The sequence below is a fragment of the Coptis chinensis genome, unplaced genomic scaffold (genome assembly GCF_015680905.1).
Source record: "Coptis chinensis isolate HL-2020 unplaced genomic scaffold, ASM1568090v1 utg1343_pilon_pilon, whole genome shotgun sequence".
In the NCBI taxonomy this organism is placed as follows: Eukaryota; Viridiplantae; Streptophyta; class Magnoliopsida; order Ranunculales; family Ranunculaceae; genus Coptis; species Coptis chinensis.
Window position 1 is genome coordinate 92,485 of NW_028238100.1, and position 18,584 is coordinate 111,068.

General features: G+C 35.6%; 3 protein-coding genes and 1 long non-coding RNA gene across 7 annotated transcripts; 1 reads left to right on the plus strand and 3 right to left on the minus strand.

Annotated features, from left to right (window-relative positions):
- Nucleotides 1–143: 143 nt before the first annotated feature.
- On the minus strand, nt 144–6,264 carry LOC147474099 (coatomer subunit zeta-1-like). The gene is made up of 7 exons (XM_086586596.1): nt 6,148–6,264; nt 6,014–6,047; nt 5,761–5,923; nt 5,387–5,534; nt 5,211–5,288; nt 662–746; nt 144–519 (listed from the first exon to the last, which is right to left on the minus strand). The coding sequence occupies exons 2-7, from the start codon at nt 6,035–6,037 to the stop codon at nt 460–462; spliced, it is 558 nt and encodes a 185-aa protein (XP_086442722.1). The 5' UTR covers nt 6,038–6,047; nt 6,148–6,264; the 3' UTR covers nt 144–459.
- LOC147474100 (uncharacterized) lies at nt 3,651–5,174 on the plus strand. Its single transcript, XR_015210103.1, has 2 exons — nt 3,651–3,877; nt 4,327–5,174. It is a non-coding gene; the product is annotated as an uncharacterized LOC147474100 (long non-coding RNA).
- A 68-nt stretch (nt 6,265–6,332) lies between the features above and the next one.
- Nucleotides 6,333–9,745, minus strand: LOC147474101 (uncharacterized). The gene is made up of 6 exons (XM_086586657.1): nt 8,965–9,745; nt 8,000–8,055; nt 7,714–7,823; nt 7,453–7,612; nt 6,894–6,953; nt 6,333–6,656 (listed from the first exon to the last, which is right to left on the minus strand). Exons 1-6 carry the CDS (start codon nt 9,731–9,733, stop codon nt 6,471–6,473), a joined length of 1,341 nt encoding a protein of 446 aa, XP_086442783.1. The 5' UTR covers nt 9,734–9,745; the 3' UTR covers nt 6,333–6,470.
- Nucleotides 9,746–9,799: 54 nt separating this feature from the next.
- Nucleotides 9,800–17,760, minus strand: LOC147474102 (Nucleotide-sugar transporter family protein). Of its 4 annotated transcripts, none has more exons than XM_086586594.1 (16): nt 17,472–17,760; nt 17,020–17,278; nt 16,817–16,933; nt 15,356–15,412; nt 15,135–15,212; nt 14,961–15,005; nt 14,610–14,669; nt 13,482–13,604; nt 13,127–13,204; nt 12,979–13,048; nt 12,619–12,726; nt 12,167–12,300; nt 11,977–12,056; nt 10,989–11,037; nt 10,832–10,897; nt 9,800–10,305 (listed from the first exon to the last, which is right to left on the minus strand). In XM_086586594.1, the coding sequence occupies exons 2-15, from the start codon at nt 17,185–17,187 to the stop codon at nt 10,847–10,849; spliced, it is 1,218 nt and encodes a 405-aa protein (XP_086442720.1). In that variant the 5' UTR covers nt 17,188–17,278; nt 17,472–17,760; the 3' UTR covers nt 9,800–10,305; nt 10,832–10,846. The 4 variants fall into 4 exon arrangements, with proteins under 4 accessions (XP_086442720.1, XP_086442721.1, XP_086442718.1 ...); XM_086586595.1 differs by having other exon boundaries at nt 17,020–17,235; nt 17,472–17,686; XM_086586592.1 differs by having other exon boundaries at nt 12,979–13,204; nt 17,472–17,689.
- Nucleotides 17,761–18,584: the final 824 nt, after the last annotated feature.

Genomic DNA, 18,584 nt, shown 5'->3' on the forward strand with positions numbered 1-18,584 from the left:
CACCAACAAAACCCCTGTTTCCTAGAGATCTGACATCCAGTACATGATGCATTTGCATTTCCAATTCATACAGATCTAATATCCAACCACTTGCGATGCGATATGAACATTGTAAGCAAAAAATGAATGTTAAAGAAAACATGTCACGAACCAATCACCCTTCAAATTAAAGATCTTGCTATTCCAAGTTTCCAACTTAAGCTCACTTGTCTGTAGCATGCCATAGGAAATACATTTTAAGTACACAACAGACTTTAAAATTTGATAATCCACCCAAGAATTGACTCATTAACAGCTCAAACAACATTGACAATCATTATCTTCGAGAACCCTAACATCTGAAGTAATTAAGTAAATCAAAATGTTGTACCCAGAACCTTAGGAAAAAAAATAAAAATGGGAAGGGATGGAATGGAATGTAAGAAAAACTTCTTCCCACGTTCTCTTCAAACCATTAAATCATTTGAGAAGGGATCTTGTTAAATGTTCACGAGCTGTAGCAAGGGCCTGAGATATGGTCTGCAAGCAAAAACAAATTAAGCAGTGCAACCTATATTACAAGAATAAGAAGGAAATCATAACATTTCCAATTTTTGTTGTTAATTCAAAACAAGGCCAAGAGAGAAAAATGTAAGAAGTAAAAGGGAAAGTAAAGTCACACCTGCTCAGATAGAGGTGCTGTAGAATCCACACTATGGCTTGCAACTTTACCTGCAATAATGCTTGCATCGGTTTCAAGAACCATCCTGAGACAACAAATGTGTCAACACCGAATGACTTAGTGAATTAACAAATAGGTAGTATGTTTCAGCTTCATGTGAATAAGATATGCCACTGCCTTTATAATATGGTCTATCAAGAAAATAATTTGGAATAATCCTGATGTAGGGGTGTGCATAAATCCGCCTTAACTGACAGAACCGACCAACCCGACCCAAACCACCCAAACCGAGTGATATGGGTCGGTTATCCATTTAGTATCGGTTTGATAATTTGCAAAACTGACTGTGTCGGCTCGGTCATCAGTTTGAATTTGTAAAACCCGAAAATAACTGACCCGACCCGCACATGTGTACATATAACACGAATAAAGAATCTAACGTCAGGTTGAATTTGTTGCACATGTGACTATGTGAGTTTGTTAAACACGTGTGACGTGTCCACTCTTTTCAACTCAACTTTTGACCACAATACAACCCTAGAAAAGAAAGCATAATTCCCCTTATACCCCCTTATAATCCTTATCACTTTTCACTTCCAATCTAGGGCATAGCTGCCACCAGTCCATCACCAATCACCATTATATCTTCTCATCTCTTATAATCCTTGTGTTTTCCCTTTATCTCTTCTCTTTTCTTTTCTAGTTCATCTATTTTATTTCTCTTCATCTCATTTAAAAAAGCATCGGTTCGGTTCTTGTTGCACATAAACCGACAGGGTCGGTTCAGTGGTCGGATTTACTCCAAAACCAACCCGTGCACAACCCTATCCTGATGTATCATAAAGACGCATCCCACACTCACATTTGTAGATAGCTGGTTTTATTGCATAGGTGTCTAGATGTATTTAAAAGCTGCTAAATCTTGCAGTATATTCAACAACTTAATCAATTTCCTATACGTACAAGCTTATTAAGATATCACTTGCCCCTTCTTCGCCTCCTCAAGCATACATTGCAACAGGCTCCTCATGATGTTTCATTACAGTAATAAGGAGACAAGGTTCTAGACTATTTCTGATGTTTATCAAAATCAATGCTGAAGACTGAAGCAGTGGAAAATGAGAGCCAAAAACCCTGAACAAAAATCAAGGGCAAACTACTGGGTCTTTTTTACCTCTTCAGCTGTAGTAAGGAGCCCTCTAAAAGTCACACAATAGGGATTGCTCAATCTGGCATGACAGCCTTGGAACTTTTTTTTTATATATCAATAAAAAGTACATTCATTTGCCACACAACACTAAGCCTAGCAAGTTGGTAATCGTAGCTGATTACAATACCCACCAAACAACTAAATTACAAGAATTGACTTACAAAAAAAGAGTATCCCAATTACACATGAAACCTTGATATCTATTTTCACTAAATAGACTGACACCTCCTGACCAATCATATAGAAGCTACTTGAAATCCACCACGATCTTATGAACATCCTTCCCCTCGTTTTCAAACACTCTCAGATTGCGCTCATTCCCTATCCCCCACACTATTGCCTTAGGAAGATTATTTACTTCTTCTGTTTCCTTGCAAAGTGGACAAACATTATCCAGCTTCATACCTCTCATTAAGAATGTCAGTCGTTTGGATGCGCCCAAGATATACCGACCATGGGAAGAAAGCCACTCGGTACAGGATGAAAGCCACCCATATCTTTTTTGTTTTTGCAAGGAAAGTTAGCAATGATCTCATGCTCCTTTATCTTGACTAGCACTTTTTGTTGAGACCCATATAGAGATTTCACTGTGAATACCTTGCTTTAGTCCCACTTCCATTCTCTTCCATTTTCCTCTCCAAACCTCTCTCCCTCTAGGTCAACAACCACCAAAAATTCGACAAAGTTATTCAACTCGATTTCTCTTTAATGCCACATCCCAAACCATTCCCTATTCCCTTCTAGTCAAATAATTCGAAACTTTAGCATGCTTCATGTTCAAAGCAAAATCATAGAATTGGACACTAAGCCCCCTCTTTCCCACCCAAACCTCATACCAAAATGAAATTGTCTTACCTTCCCCCAAGTAGATTACACCTCTATTAAATTGATCCTATCCACTAGTTATTGATAAATTGCAGACTGTCTCCAGTAGCAGCTCTAATCGTTCTGGACTTAGATGGTGGGCGGCACATATTCTTAGGTTTTTTGGCCTTTATGGTTTTCCAAGCAGATTTGGCAGAAGGATTGGGAAAGCACTTTATGAAAAGGAACTTGCTGACGTGCATTTTAAGCTTTTCAGTGGGGAAAGTTTGACAGGTCATGGAGTCATTCTTAAGGTTAGATGTCCATCCTTGTTTCCATCTGTGGAATCCCCTTCCATTTCCAATGGAACAATCTGTGATGGATCTTCAGTGGGACAAGATACTGAGAAGCCATGTAGGAATTTTCAGAGAGAAGTTTGCTTATCTGCCCGAGTTGATCAGAAGTTTCTGATGAAACTGTTGGAATTTGTTTATATGGGGTAGGGGTGCAAGTGGATATCTAAATATTTGAATCCGATTTGAATTCGTATTCGAAAAATTGGATATTATCCGAAAATTTCGGATTTGGATTCGGATATTTTTTTTATGTCCGAACTGGTTTCGGATACGGATTCGGATACTGCCATATCCGCATCCGATAATATCCGATCCGATTTAAAAAATTAATAGTTATTATATATAATTAATTTATTCATTTTTATTGTATAAAATATTATATAAAATCATAAACTAATAATATAAAACTATAATAACAAAATAATAATAATAAATGACAAATATATATATTTATACTAGTTTTTATAGTGGTAAAATGAATTATTTAAAGCAAATAAAATTTTAATTAATTTTAATTTTCGGATCGGATATTATCCGATATCCATTTTGGATATCCAAATCGGATTCGATAAATTTTTAATATCCGTCCGGATTCGATTCGATATCGGTATAAATTCGGATTCGGATTCGGATACAGGCATATCCACATCCGAACCTATCCGTTTGCACCCCTAATATGGGGTTTGTACAAGTGGATGACGATATTGTGAAGCCTCTCAAAATGCTCGCTAGAGGCTGTGACTTCAATTCTCTACCTCAACTCAGCAGAAATTGTCCAAAGTGGGGCACTAAAGTGTCATGCTGCGACTTTACACCTGCTCTTGGACCCTCTGGACTCCATTTTTGGTAGGGTCTTCTTTGTCTATAAACTTTAGTTTGCAATCCAGAGAACCATATAATTATCTCCTAAATTTTAATCAAAGTGCATGTGTTGAACTTGCATGGTTTGTACTATCACTTTGCTAAGTCGTTGATCTGGCGAGTCCAATTCAGCCACCAGACGACTCGATGACCTGAGTTTGTTGAAGTTGTACATTTTAGAGTTCTACTCGTGTGCAGATGATCTGAATTCTTATTCACTATGCTACTGTTGTGGTATATGTGAGCAACCAATTGTATTTGGTTAGAAATACCAGTTTGCTATATTGGTCACCGTGAGGGTATGCTCTCCGAAGATATATTTTTTTAATTAATCATACGTTATGACCGAATTGTGTTGGTTGTTACTGTCTATAGAGGAAACTTGGTTGTAGTAACCAAAATGGTGGCTCTAACTTTCCATGTTTATCCTGCAGTGATATGGTCGTCGAAGCTAAAAACGATGAAGCAGTGGACTGGACTTGTAGATATTGTTCTCTATCATCACCACACATGCATGTCCACAAAATCATGCTGTGGTTGAGTTCTGACTACTTTAAAGCATTGTTCCAGTCAGGAATGCAGGAAAGGTGCCACACGAAATTAACATATACTCAGCTGCTATTCATTTTTTATATGCATATACATACAGTACCCAAATAAATGTTCAAAGTTTTTGTTCCTAGATGTTTTTTAAAAGTGTGTTCCACAAAGTGATTCCAAAAGGTCCACTTGGTACTTTATATCTCCATACTCTCCCCCACTCCACACTTCCCCACAATGACCTTTCTCCATAATTTTCCTTTCTCCTCTCCATACCTCCACACCCACTTAGACAATAAAGCTGTATTGGAACGATGGGAAGATACATTCTCTATCACCTCTGTCCATAAACTAACTTGACTACAACAGTAAAGCATGTAAAATGCAAGACACTCAAGACATGTTCAAGCAAGCAACCACAAGAATAACAATAAAAGCCTAGAAGTACATTTTTGGTAAGCATTAAAGCCCTAAACGGTGGTTTCAAAGTGTGTAGTCGTGTATACGGCATAATATAACGTATGCACAAAGAATTATTTTAAAATAACATACTATTTATCAGTTCTGGATCTATTGAACGATCTCTAAGGTTAAACATTCCTATAACAATGATCTCCAGACAACTGTACTTTCTAAATGTTAATCAAGAAGAAATATACCAAGGCATGTCTAGATAATCTTCTAGATGAATAAACAAATCATGTTAAAGTAAAAATTCAGTAAACAGTTTCAAGTAATAGTTATATAATTATAAAGCACATGTCGAGATATTACATACCCTCCGTCAACAATTTCATCAAGGCAAAGAAGGATAAGATCCAAGTTTTCAAGTGCCTCCCTTTTTTCCACATTTCCCCTGGAAGAAATATTTAAAAGTTAGACAGCATTGACACAAAAAAAGGCCAACAACTAACATCTACGTAAAGCTTAATAATCAAAGGAAGGTGAAGCAACCTAAGGAGAAGGGCAACTGCGTCATAAAATCCCTGGAGAACAGTCGACAAGATAAGCTCATTTTCATCATCACCACCAATAACAAAAAAGTGCAGATCCTGGATGAACTTATAGACAATGATATTGTTTTCAAACATTGTTATCTCCGCTGTAAAACAAAATATACATAACCAAATATATATAAGTTTTCGATTTCTACGAAACACAATGAACATATATACGCAGGTGCCGACTAGCAAAGTCGGTAAAACCTTTGGGTGATGATACCAGAGGTCTGGGGCTCGAACCCCGCCAGCATCAAAGAGTTACTGATCTCATTTAAAACAGGCCTACCAATCAAAAAAAAAAAAAAAAAAAACATATATACAAATTACCTTCAGTACGGGCATTTGTCTTTTGAGTCTTGGTAAACACAGACTTCTCAAAAGCTAATTTATTATTTAGAGTTGGCCAATCATCTTCCGAATAATACTTAACAGCTACTCGTTTTCCCTCAGAGTCCAATAAAAGAATGTTCTTTATAAAAGGGCAAGAACCCTATCATATATAATCAACACAACAAAACTTCAATATCAAAAAAATTCCAATGCAATCAAATCAAATCAAATCAAATCAAGTAAATGTTACCTGATAGGCAGAGAAGCTCGACATGGGACGATCTCTGTTGAATATAAAACAAGTATAAAACTTTATTAATATTGATTTAGATCTATAAACCAATTGACATCAAGGTCACCAGATCTATAAAAACAAGAGCGTACCTCAAAATGAATACTGAGAGAGTGAATTGAAGACTTGGATTTCAGAATTGTGAGAGAGATTGAAAAGAGTCGACCTTTTTTTACAGTCGGGCTTAATTTGGGCCCCGCAAACAAATTTGTGTGGGCTTAAAGCCCGTTGGCAAAATTACGGGCCTTATTTAGAAGCTATAATGTACTAAGAAGTCTTTGAAAGAAAAAAGATGAGTCTTGATAAAATGTTTGTAATGTTCATGAAGAATCTACATTTTCTAACCATAAAAGAATAACATGTATTTTCTGTGTTCTATAGTTTTGCATGCTTTATTTTCTTCATCTGTATGACTTCATGAAGTTAGATGCCACATATCATCCTCAACTGAAGGCCTGTTTATCAAACCAAGAGCTTCTGCAGCACTTTTACTTGCAGGACTTGCAGGACCGCATATACCCGTTAGAAGATTCAACAGCAATTCTCTTTGCTCTACTCTTAGATGTGTCTTGAGCCCTCGCGCCACCATCTCCATTTCAGGCTGTGATAATAATCAATGAGATCAATTAGTATACAAATTTGAACTTTTAGATAAGTCTGAGTATTTCATATTATGTATAAAACTTGAAGTTACAATAATTTTACAATAAAAGAGACATTCCAAACTCCAGGAGGGTGAAATCATAAATTAAAAGACACAGATTTTACAGAGAAAACTATGGGGGCATGAAAAAAGAATGTAAGCTCCTTCTTTCTATGCATGTAATGAAGTACTTACCGATGATTCTTGGGGAGAAAATATCTGATGAATGATACAGATCTTTAAAAGTTCCATGTGCAATCAGAATACACCATTTTAATTAATAAAAAATAAAAAATAAAAATCCGTAAGGGGAAAGTGTTGTGTGTTTAGATACCCAAAAAAAAAGGAGAAAGAGAGAGACTAGAGAAGCTAGAATCTTAGACGCAGTTTAATATCTGCAAAAAACACAGATTAAACCAAAATAAAATAATTGGTGACTTCCAAACTTGCTAGTTATTGATTTATGAAGTTTAATCTTAGCAAAAACATCCTACGAAACACCACGAGAGTTGGGATATAATGTATTGCTGACTATTTGAAGTTTCCTGACATAAAACCCAGAAAAAAGAAACAAACTAAAAATATCTCCGAATTTCTTTTTGCTCTTTTTCTGATATTTTACTATCCACCTAATGAGGATTACTAAGACACTAGAACAAATCAATTTCTGATAGTCTTGCATGTTACGTGAATATGTTCAACATATAGACAGATAGTCAGATATAGCCTGAGAAAGAAAGAAAAAAGGCTTTACCCACGCCTGCAGAAAACATGAATGTGTCCGTGCTGCAACTGCTGCAGACACAATGGTTGCAGCGCGAACGTTTTGAAGTCCTATGCTATCAGCAAGACCAGCAACAAATTGGCATGCATCCTCCCCATCAATTTGTGCAAAGGTAGAGCTGCTTGCTGAGCTGCATCACATATGAGGAACACAATAAAGTTATAATAGATTTTTTATTTATGAAGTAGTGACTGAAACAAGAATATATTTGGGTTGAATGACAATGCACACCTGCTGCAGTAATTGAGAACAAAGTCAACTGATGAACGATAGAAGGAATCACGTGCATTGGCTGTCTCAATGTAGACCCTTGCACCAGAAGACTTGCATATCCGACGGAACTGTTGTTCAAAAATACAAAGAAAAACTTGTCCATCACGAATGAAGAGATTCTTTTTCATTTGCAACTCTCTAAGTGTCACTTACCAAAAGTTTACCATTAAGAAAACAATAGTGATCAGTGAAAATATGGTATAGAGGGGGAAGGGGGCAAAGAAGAAGGTTACAAAGCACTAACTTGTATTATATCTTCTTCTGTAATGTCCTTTCCGCACATTCTATTATCCATGATTGCTGGAAATTAATTTGATAAGTCCTGATTTGATGAAGAAATGCATGACTATGACATTGAAATTGATTCAAAGATAGGGGAGATGTGATTTTACCTACAAAACAAAAAATAATTAACTCAAAACAAGAGAGTCAAACTGATTAAAAAAGTTATGCATTACGAAGCAAAGGTTATCAATGGTTCATAAAAGTGTCAAGTGGCTGGCCCAATGGTCAACTCTAGGGTGTTTGGACCCATCGTCTTAACATCAATTTCCCATCACCTGACAAAGGGGGTTTAAGTGTTAAAAATAAACATGCTATTCATTAAAACAAGGGACCCAAATAGCCTTGGCATAGGAGAAAAAAAATATCTTTCTCACTCAATCTCTTCTTCACCCAATTTCTCACCATAACCAGCAATCTAGTTAGGCTGCCTTTGGCATTGCTCAAATGTTAAATGTTTTTCCAAATCCCTTTACTGAATCAAGACGCGAGATAACCAATGTCTAAGAAGTGATTAGAAGAAACAACAATCCAAGCTTCCAATAATCACTTTTGTGGGCTTCAAATTACATGTCGAGATAACGTAATGGGCATTGTTCAACTTGGCTTGAGCTATGAATTCTATGACAAAAAAACAGGTCATGATGATTTCACAATACCAAATGCAGCTTTAAACATTTTGCCAATTGCTAAATACAATTTTATTTCATAACCTATATCAGAAAATAATTTATCATGTAACAAATGTGATATTATTAGCAGGTGCCGACTAGCAAAGTCGGTAAAACCTTTGGGTGATAATACCAGAGGTCCGAACCCCGCCAGCATCAAAGAGTTACTGATCTCATTTAAAACAGGCTTGCCAATCAAAAAAAAAAGTGATATTATTGCCTCAACAACTAAAATTACGAAGAAAAATCAGCAAACCTCGAATTACTCTATTGGCTTCTTTCTGTAACTCCTGGTTGTCATTGCCAGGAACAACTGAAGAAGCCGGAACAAAATCAGGCCACCATTTAGGAAGTTTCTCCCCTTCCAACGCATGCTTTTGCAGTCTCCGCAAAGCCGCCTCACTTCCCAACTTCACCACATCTCTAGAAGGCGAAAGGGGATTAATTGGAACCTTAAAATTAAACCCCTTCTTCTTCCCTTCCCTCTCCTTAAACCTCCTTTTCTCAACCACCACTTCTCTTCCAGCAAGACTCCGATCCCTCCTCGAAACAAAAACCCCACTTCCATAACCACCACCACCAAGACCAAAAACCCAATACCCTAATTTCACTAAAGCTCTAAAAACAATAACAATCACAAAACCCCAAAGTAAAGTTTCACCTAAAAACTCAAGTGATGACCTACGACATGAAATAATCACTCTTCTATCATAATCAACTGTAACCAATGTTTTGAAATCTTCCAATGCTTCGTTTCCTGATGAAATGAATCTATTGTATTTGTACTTTGAAGTGTTGATAAATCTTTTCAAGGATGTTCTTGCTCTGTTTGTAATGCTTTCAACATCGATAACTAAATTCAGTCTCTGGTCATCAGATGAAGTGTATTTCTTAATGGGTTTATTCGAATTCTTGCGTTGATTACGACCAAGATAAGAAGAAATTTCAAGTGGTGAAGAACGGAGAGTGATGCTTGCAGCGTTCATCACAAAATTGTTCTTCTTCTTCAGTCTCTGTTTCAACATGTAGCCTAAAATTAAACGAGATATCGCCAAATTTCAGTAATATATCAATGAAATATCGGACTGAGATTTAAACAAAATTTGGTTTATCAATGTATTGGGAAAATGAATAATACAAATAATTTTTTTTTTTGACTGTCAATATAAAAGACATAAACCCACTCAAGGGTAAAGGAAACAAAACATGAGGGTGGAAGTAAAAGAAGAAATGCGGGAGAGACTTCGTACATGGTGACATGGTGTAAGGGGAAAGAAGAAATAAAATTACAGACAACTCTAATACCATCAACTCTAATACCATCAGATGCAAGGCATAAGATGACTAGTATAAGTCGCCACCTCTTTGAATGAGCATTCCAACTTAAAAAAATTTCAAAATCTCTATCCTTGCCAGAAAAAGCTGTGAATTCACCAGTTCCTGTCTTCGTTGAATTTTTTTTTGCCAGCGGACAGTTCTCTGGAACGAAAATGAATTTCTTCTATAACATTTTACTTTATTGGTTTTCGGAACTGGCTTATCATCACCTATACCGCACAATAAGTCCAGCCAAAAGAATCTCCTTGAACAGAAAGTCCTGTAATGAAATTTGAAATAGAACAGCCAGTGAATTTCTTCAATTGCAAGATTCCTAGAAATAAATGTGAGACTACAGGAACCAAATGATGATTAGTTGTGATATATTCTCCGTAGGTGGTAGTGCCATGTACATGTGTTTTGTATGGAATCCAATCAACCATGACTCGCATGGGGTAAAAGAACCAATCAATCACTAATTACTTGTACAAATGAAAAATGAGAGATGAAGAAGACACCTTTGCCATACAGAGAAAAGGAAGCAGTCCAAATAATTCAAGAGGTAAAGGACTAAAGGGTACTCCATATATGCATACGAGCACAGATTTTTCTTCTTTTTCTCTCTAGTTCTTATTGTGATGAATGAGGGTCATCACATGAGTTTTTCATGCTTGTATTTGACAAGTCGAGAACCATGATAACTTGCCAAACCAAGAGAACTCTTCAATAATCAATCTCCATAATGGACCTTATACAATCAATCCTACCTGCAAAAATGAGAAGGTGATGTAGGATACAGAGCATACCTTAAAAGGGCAACTTTACTTAGGGAGCAGTGGTTTTCGCTCATCCTCGCTGATACGATGACTAGCCTGGAAAAATAACAGGGAACTAAGGTATTAGTTCCAGAAAATTTAAAATATAACCATTTATCCTCGAGAAAGATAAAGCTAAGTTTCTCACATCCTCATTTGCTCCTGCAGCCATATTTATAAAGGATGAATCCTTCGACCTGAAATGAGAACATAGACTCGTTAGGGACAAGTAACTGCACTGGAAGGGAAGTAGAAAATCTATCTCAGAAGGCCGAACTTGACACTAATACAACGTACCAACGGGAAGGGAGATTAGAATAAGAAATATTGCTTAAAATTACAAGTATGCTGTATGCAGCTAGCATGATGCACATTTTACATGTCTTTTTTTTACCTTACGAAAATAAAACATTTGAACCATAAAGACTTGTCCACAGAACCATTTTTCCATTAACACTAATCCACTCAACCCACCTCAAAAGCACCCAAAAAGATCCAAACAAATGTGATAATTAATACCAACTCCAAAATTGCAGCTACTACAACTAGCTGGACTTAGGGGTATGATACGGGGAACTCACAACATAGAAAGGGTAGTCATCTACTCCCAAATCCCAATTATATTCAGGCAATCGGCTCCAAGTAAACTATGTTCCAATGTCATGTAATGATCAAACCAGAGCATAAACGTATGACTCAAGGATTTGCACATAACTGATAGGCACAAGTTGGCAATTTCAAGACGTAGGCACAAATCATGGATACATCCCACGTTATACACACTCATCGACATGTACAGTTCATGCATAGAACTTTATGTTGAGTCCTTTGATATGGTATTGTACAAACATGCTACATTTAATCGTTCATTGAAAACTTTTAGTAATATGGGAGAACTTGGGCCTCATAGCATCTGACCATTCCTGCTTTTGAACAGGAACAACATCTACCACCACTCTATATTGATGTGTATTACAAGAACAACGAGATGACACAATAACTATTGATATGTGGTGTTCAAAGAACACATTTCCTATTTAGGGTCCTGGAACCAGATGATCTATTCTCATGTTAAATTACACTTAGCAGTTGTGGACTCACTTCATCAACAGAATCATAAGGAACATGGCACATACCTATGGTTGTCGTGGACATCCACTAATTCGACACTTCCATTTTGTGGTTCATCTTTGACTTTTGAAAGAGGTGAAAAGAACTGCAGAAACAATGAAAAAATAGTATCAGGCAGACCGCAGACCTCAAAAGAATAAAGTCAATAAACAAAAAACAGTTCTTTCTCTTTCATTGCCTAGGAATCTTAATTACCTGGTGCATTGAGATAAATACAATAGAGATTCCTAACATAAAGTTTATTGTCAGTGTATGACCAAACAATGCAGCAGATGCAAAGCCCGTAAAAATTGTGGCGACAGTTGATGAGTACTTCTTCAAAATTGTATCTGCATCATCAGAGAAAGATTTGATCAAATTTGGAAATATTAGTTTGTAAAATTCTCAGATGTGGTAAATTATAGGTAACAGTGTATAAATTAACAAAATATGAAGGATATCTTCTTCTTTTTCTGACAAGTAAAATATATTTTTATATTAAAATATGCGCAGAAACCGTCATGTCAACACCCAAGTTAGTTAATTAGATTTTCACTCTTTCAGAACTTAATTGTGACATGTACACCTTCTGTTCCTAATAATATGTTCTTGACACAAATGGACTCATGTAACTTCTAGGAAATAAGAGTAAGCAAGCAGGATCTGACCTGCATATTTGAAAAAGAAGGATGACAAGATCCCCTGTGCCGCATTGTTGAATATTAAGAGCATGGTTGCTCTAGAATGTCCTTGAAGAATATCAAAGCTACTAGGTCCTGGAGCACATGGGATACCAGTATCAAGCATCAACACCATGACCGTACAAAGTATATGCACATGAAACAATGAATATGCAATTTCCATAGAGACAATATATATCTATCAGAATCAAAGGAATGATAATAAAAATAACAGCTTAGTTGACGCTGGATCAAGAAGAAAAAAACATAGTCTGTCATTTCTGTATAATTGCCCATCATTTTTAAAGGAAAAAAAAGAGTCTTTTAGACCAAATTGGGTTCCCATACCTTTAAACATGACGGTGACAAGAATGCCAAGAAAGTTGAAAAGAGCACCATATCCATACAAAAATAAGTTCTGCAAAAATACAAAGAGACATATTCTGTAAAAATGCATGTGATTCAATGGATGTTGAAAAACAACTAAAAGATTTACCTGAAGGTATATGCTTGTCTCAAACTGGCTCTTTAGAGCATATTCATTGAAAACTGATGCCATCGATGGAACAGTTACCTGACCAACAAGTTCAGAGACTAAATCAAGTCATGATTTAAAAAAAATATTAATATAACTATATGAGAGATTTTATCCAATTGCTGAAATTTTTCTAAATTTTTTATAGTAGTCTGTAGCTCTTGCATACATGATACAAAAACATACAAGTCATAATCATAAGACCAGCCACCATTAAACTTTAAATAAATCGGTCTTGTGGCATATACACTGAACGGGCATACATCATGTATTATATGTTTCTTTACTAACTGGACAGATGAAGCAATGAACTCACAAAGATCAACGTATATACGTATGCACCAGTTGCAATAGGAATACCCAACGCGGTAGTACCCTCTGGTAGTGACCGAAGTTGGTTCACACTAATTCCAATAAGCAACAGAGCAAGAGCCTCCCACTGTAACAGAATGTGGAATTAGAAAAAGATATATACATACAAGCACAAAAATGATGGGGAACCAAGTATTTTACTGCATAAAAATGACCATCATTCTATCCTCAACAATATGTTTATCGACAAGGATTCATACAGTACTTTCACAAACTATATATGCTACAAGACTCCAACTAGAATAACATTCTAAGTTGATATCTGATAGATCACACTGGTACTAGCTGCTAATTTACCATTGCCCACTTAATTCGAAAACTAAATTGGTAACTTCTCTATCTCTTATTCAAAGGTGAAACAAGTCTATTTAGGTGAGATGAGTCTGTTACATTATTGTTTATTGTAGAGGTAAATTACAACATGTACATTTTCACCTTAAAAACACATAAGTATAACAAATTCTCACATTGACTTTACATCTTAATAAACTTTCCAGCTTAAAGTACATAACTATAACGCTTTCTCTACATATAAACAAAACATTATCAGAGTGATGTGTATTACACTATTACATGAACCTTCTTGATCAAATTTTTAAACCATGAGTGCATGGGACAAATGATCTACAGTTGTATGATGTGACAGCCAGGAGAAGAAAGAAAGTTCAAGGAAATCCTATGGGGCCTTGAAGATCGAATTGATCGAATATTTTTTTCTGGATATGTTACTGATAATGCCTCTGCCTTTGCTGCTGTTGGGTCTGCTTCTAGCTTTGTATCTGTGTATGGAATTGAGACTACAACTACACTAGGTAACGTACAGAAAGTCGGAACAGGGTTAGCTTAGTCAATGACTGGCTTTGATTATTTACCCAGTGATGGGACAGGAAGAGATACCAGGGAACGTGGATAATTTCATTCATATGGAACTCATGATCAGAGGTGGCATACGCAAGACCTCCATAGTCCTGGCTACCCCCCACTGGCGGCCAGTAGAACAGTAAATTAGAGGGAAAACCTATATTTTACTTTAAATACCTGAGTAGTCAAGGTGGTCAAACTTGAGACTAACCTGGATTATAGAGAATTTTCTTTTCATGACCATCTTTAACAGCACGGCAATTACAAGAACCTGCATGTGTTCACGGTTTCAAAAATGGCCATGAGTACTCAAAATGTCAACATGGAGAAATTTAAATGGTGTGGAACAATATGCTGCAAGTTCTTACTAGCCAACTTGGGGCATAACAATATGTGAATAAAGCAGAATTGAGACGAGATGAATTAGAGATCCACCATAAGAAAACAAATTCTGAATCCCCGCTAAAGTTTAAATCATGTAAATTGATTGAAAGAAAAGATAAAAGGATGTCCAAATGATATTCAGAACCCTAGGGTCACTTTAGTTGTGTATGGGAAATACCTTCAGGTTGCTCAACATCTTCACGGTAGCAGGATTAAAATACAGCTGTAAAGGAGACAATCAATTTATCAGGTGATTATTTGCTTATAGTTTTGAGGAAGTCAAAGTACGCAATATCAAGATCAAATCTCAAATAAAAGGGTAAACTTTGTGCTGTTGTCATTAAACACATACCTGCATGATGAATTTTAAATAGTTGTTCACAGCGTAGAGAAGAGCTGGAACAGCGAGAAGGACATTGTTGCGAGCTGCCTGTAACAAGAAAAAGAGGCATTTTCGATATAAAATGACAGTATTAATTATGGACACACAAGCTTCAGCTAAAAGGGACAAGAAAAAAATATTAAACAAATAGTACAAACAGAGATGTAATACAGAAACTCTCACAGCCTCACCTGAACAAATGTAGAAACTGATAGAAGAGGTTTCTCTCCAACCTTTTGATGTCTGGCCTGTAGAGTTGATAGAAAGCAGCACTAATTGGTTAAATATATTGCCTGCAGACAAGATCCTACTCTTGCTTTACAGGTAAAGGTCTACCCTGCTATCCAGTCAGCCTTAACAAGCTTTTGGTGACAACTGACATGTAATGACGGGCACCCAAAAGAATGTCAAATAACTAGTATAGTCGGGAAAGGACTGTGAGGATGCTTTCCACCTAAACAAACAATATCTTTACTATGAAATGATCGAGATTAGAAGGAAGTTTTGCTTCTCCTGTTATTTCATCTTGTATTGGCAAACATACGCTGTCGCCTTACTTCAATCAACTCAAAACCAAAAGAAAGTATTAACTGCCAAATAAAATATCTGAATAACGTCAATGGAGACCCACACTGACGCATCCAAGGTATTTGATTTAATATTAATGACTACAAGAATCATTGCACGCCTCCCCTTGTCGGTGAAAAAATAAATAAATAATACATAATAGTATTTAAAATCAAAACTAATAAAAATAGTTAACTAAAATATATAGAAAAAACAACACAAAGACCAATGTGGAGTCGCCGCCACAAGAACGTAAACATTGACCACCTAGACCCAACCTAATTTCTAAATGATGTAAAAAGAATTTGAAATTTCATTGTACCATTAGTATTAATTTGGAAAACGACGTATAGTCCGATTTTCTCTAGAGTCTGGACATAGAAAGAACTGTCTTTTTCTTGCATATACTATGTTACTTGCACGTGCACAGCTAGCAGTTTAGCACCATGAATTCCTCTTGGGCTTTCATATGCCCTTAATGCAATGCAACCAAAGGAACTCCAACCACATAACAAAGTATCAACACTGTCAAAATCAAAAGTCTTGTCAGGAGATTGCATTTTCTCCGCTTCAATAATTTGATTCTAGAAAGTTTGAATCTGGATGCTGGAACATCTTGTCAGATTTCGCGATATTTCAAGCCAGTTTTTCTACAGCTCCAACCCCTACATCGTGGCAAACTTTGGGTATGGTAGATCTTATATACAAGTTGGATGTTTTCGGCCGAAAATAGTTACCCATCCTCAACTGAGCGAGCTACATAAACAAAATACTTGAGTACTATATGCAAAACTATTGGGAATCTAAATGGCTACCAAAATAATTAAAGAGTTCCTATAAGACAGTGTAAAATTGTCATGGACCATTGATAGTGCTTCTATAACTCCTGAAGAAAAGCTTGCTATCTTTCAACTGAACCTAACACTGATTAGAACATACTTATTATTAATGAAATTTCACTTTAACCGAGCCAAAAAAAACATACTTGTAAGCATTTAACCATATCACATTACAACATGATTTCTTCTTCCTTAATGATGCATAAAAGATCTTTTGAAGAGTTTACTTCAAAGGACTGAAAATACCTGGAACAAGAGCATAACAATCGCAAAGAAAACCTTAGCAAGCTCCGTCAAAAAGTTAACACTGATGGGACTAAACTTAAAGCCCCCATCCACCTTGGACATAAAAACAAGAATGGGCTGCAGGAAAAACCAAATACCAATATTGAGTTTGGAGCAGTTGTGTGAGGAATAAAGATTTAGATATTTCTAGCTCAGATACTTACACCTAGTCCAACCAATACACAATCTCCTACAACCAAGAAAACATTGAGAGCACGGTACTTTGAAGATATCTTGCTTCTATGTTGATCATACGCCCTTGAAACAGCCCTGGTAGTAGGCGACACCAGTTTGGAATGGCAAACGCTGCATTCTATCATCCCGTTCTTCATTGCTTTAACTTCCAAGTCTTCACCAAGAAGACAATTGTATACTTATATCTACTGTGCATAAATGGATAGATTCAAACAACTCTCCAGATATCTGACCATCAAAACACAAATTACTCCCAATTTTCCATAAGTTAAAAACTTCACAGTCTCTATTTAGTAACTTATGTACCATTTGCATTCATATGAAGGAACTCATGTCACTGATATTTAAAACTGAATCAAATCTAATAGAATAAGATCTACATCAAAATTCAAATCAAATCAAATCAAATACAAAACATTACCAGATTAATCTAGAAAATAAATAAATAAACACCAGATCTAGTAACACCGACACTGCAGTTGAATCACCAGCTGACCTTTCAACCAATATAGATCGAGATCACGATTCAATCAATTCAAGGATCTGATTCTCCAAGGATATGCTGTAGAGAATATGCAGAGAGAGAAAAAGGGAGTATTTATAGATTTGAGAGTGAAGCTGTTTTTTTGCTTCAAAATCACATTAGAAAAGTTTTTCTGGACTCCTTTTATATGTCAAGGTCAGACGGGAAAATGACCTCGCACGATTTTTAGTGACGTGGAATTATTTTTCACTTTATTTCTCTCTAATACCCTCGACACATTTTCTTAAGTGTAACTCTTTGCATGGGTAATACTGTCTTTTAGTTATAAATTTTAACAAATTCATGTTTTGTTCAAAAATATTGATAAATGATGACAATATAACTCCCATACTAGTTAATTTTAATTTTCATCGCGTTCAAAAGTTACCTAACATTTTGATGAGTCATAGACATGATTTACGTCTTGAAAACAATCCATATGTATGTTTGGAGAGTTTTTTTTTTATATTGTAAATATGTTTTATTTTAGTTAAAACATGTGATATAAATGATTTTATAAGGTTTTGACTTATGTTCTGTAAGATATATATATTTTAGTTAAAACATGTGATATAAATGATTTTACAAGGTTTTGACTTATGTTCTGTAAGATATATATATATAAATGTATTACCAAAATTTTATTGGAGAATATCAAATTATTCACAAACTACCGTATAAAATTATAACCGAATTAAATGTTTTTACTAACTAGGAATGTTAGATCCTGATGAGATTTATCAAGGGAATTTTTAAATAATTATCACTTAGGTTTGATTTCAACGATTTAAAACTTATTTTAAAATTATTCAAATCCAGGACTTTAACACCCTTAAAATAATTCTCTCCCTCTCCCAAAGCCACAAACCCTTCTTTCTCTCTATTTCACACTCTCACAAACCCCTTAAAATAACATTGTCTTTCAGAATTTATCACTTATGTAGTTTTTATATAACAAAAAATATGAATGTATTACCAAAATTTTATTGGAGAATATCAAATTATTCATTC

Coding starts and splice junctions, on each gene's coding strand:
- LOC147474099 (XM_086586596.1), bottom strand. CDS start 6,037: ATGTCGAGCTTCTCTGCCTATCAG. Junction 747..5,210: donor GATGAAATTGTTGACGGAGG/GTATGTAATATC, acceptor TTGTTGTCTCAG/GATGGTTCTTGAAACCGATG. Junction 520..661: donor CAGCACCTCTATCTGAGCAG/GTGTGACTTTAC, acceptor TTTTGCTTGCAG/ACCATATCTCAGGCCCTTGC.
- LOC147474101 (XM_086586657.1), bottom strand. CDS start 9,733: ATGTTGAAACAGAGACTGAAGAAGAAGAACAATTTTGTGATGAACGCT. Junction 7,824..7,999: donor CAGAAGAAGATATAATACAA/GTTAGTGCTTTG, acceptor TTTGAACAACAG/TTCCGTCGGATATGCAAGTC. Junction 6,657..6,893: donor TTTCTCCCCAAGAATCATCG/GTAAGTACTTCA, acceptor TTATTATCACAG/CCTGAAATGGAGATGGTGGC.
- LOC147474102 (XM_086586592.1), bottom strand. CDS start 17,187: ATGAAGAACGGGATGATAGAATGCAGCGTTTGCCATTCCAAACTGGTG. Junction 12,057..12,166: donor TATTTATCTCAATGCACCAG/GTAATTAAGATT, acceptor TTGTTTCTGCAG/TTCTTTTCACCTCTTTCAAA. Junction 11,038..11,976: donor GATGTCCACGACAACCATAG/GTATGTGCCATG, acceptor TTCTCATTTCAG/GTCGAAGGATTCATCCTTTA.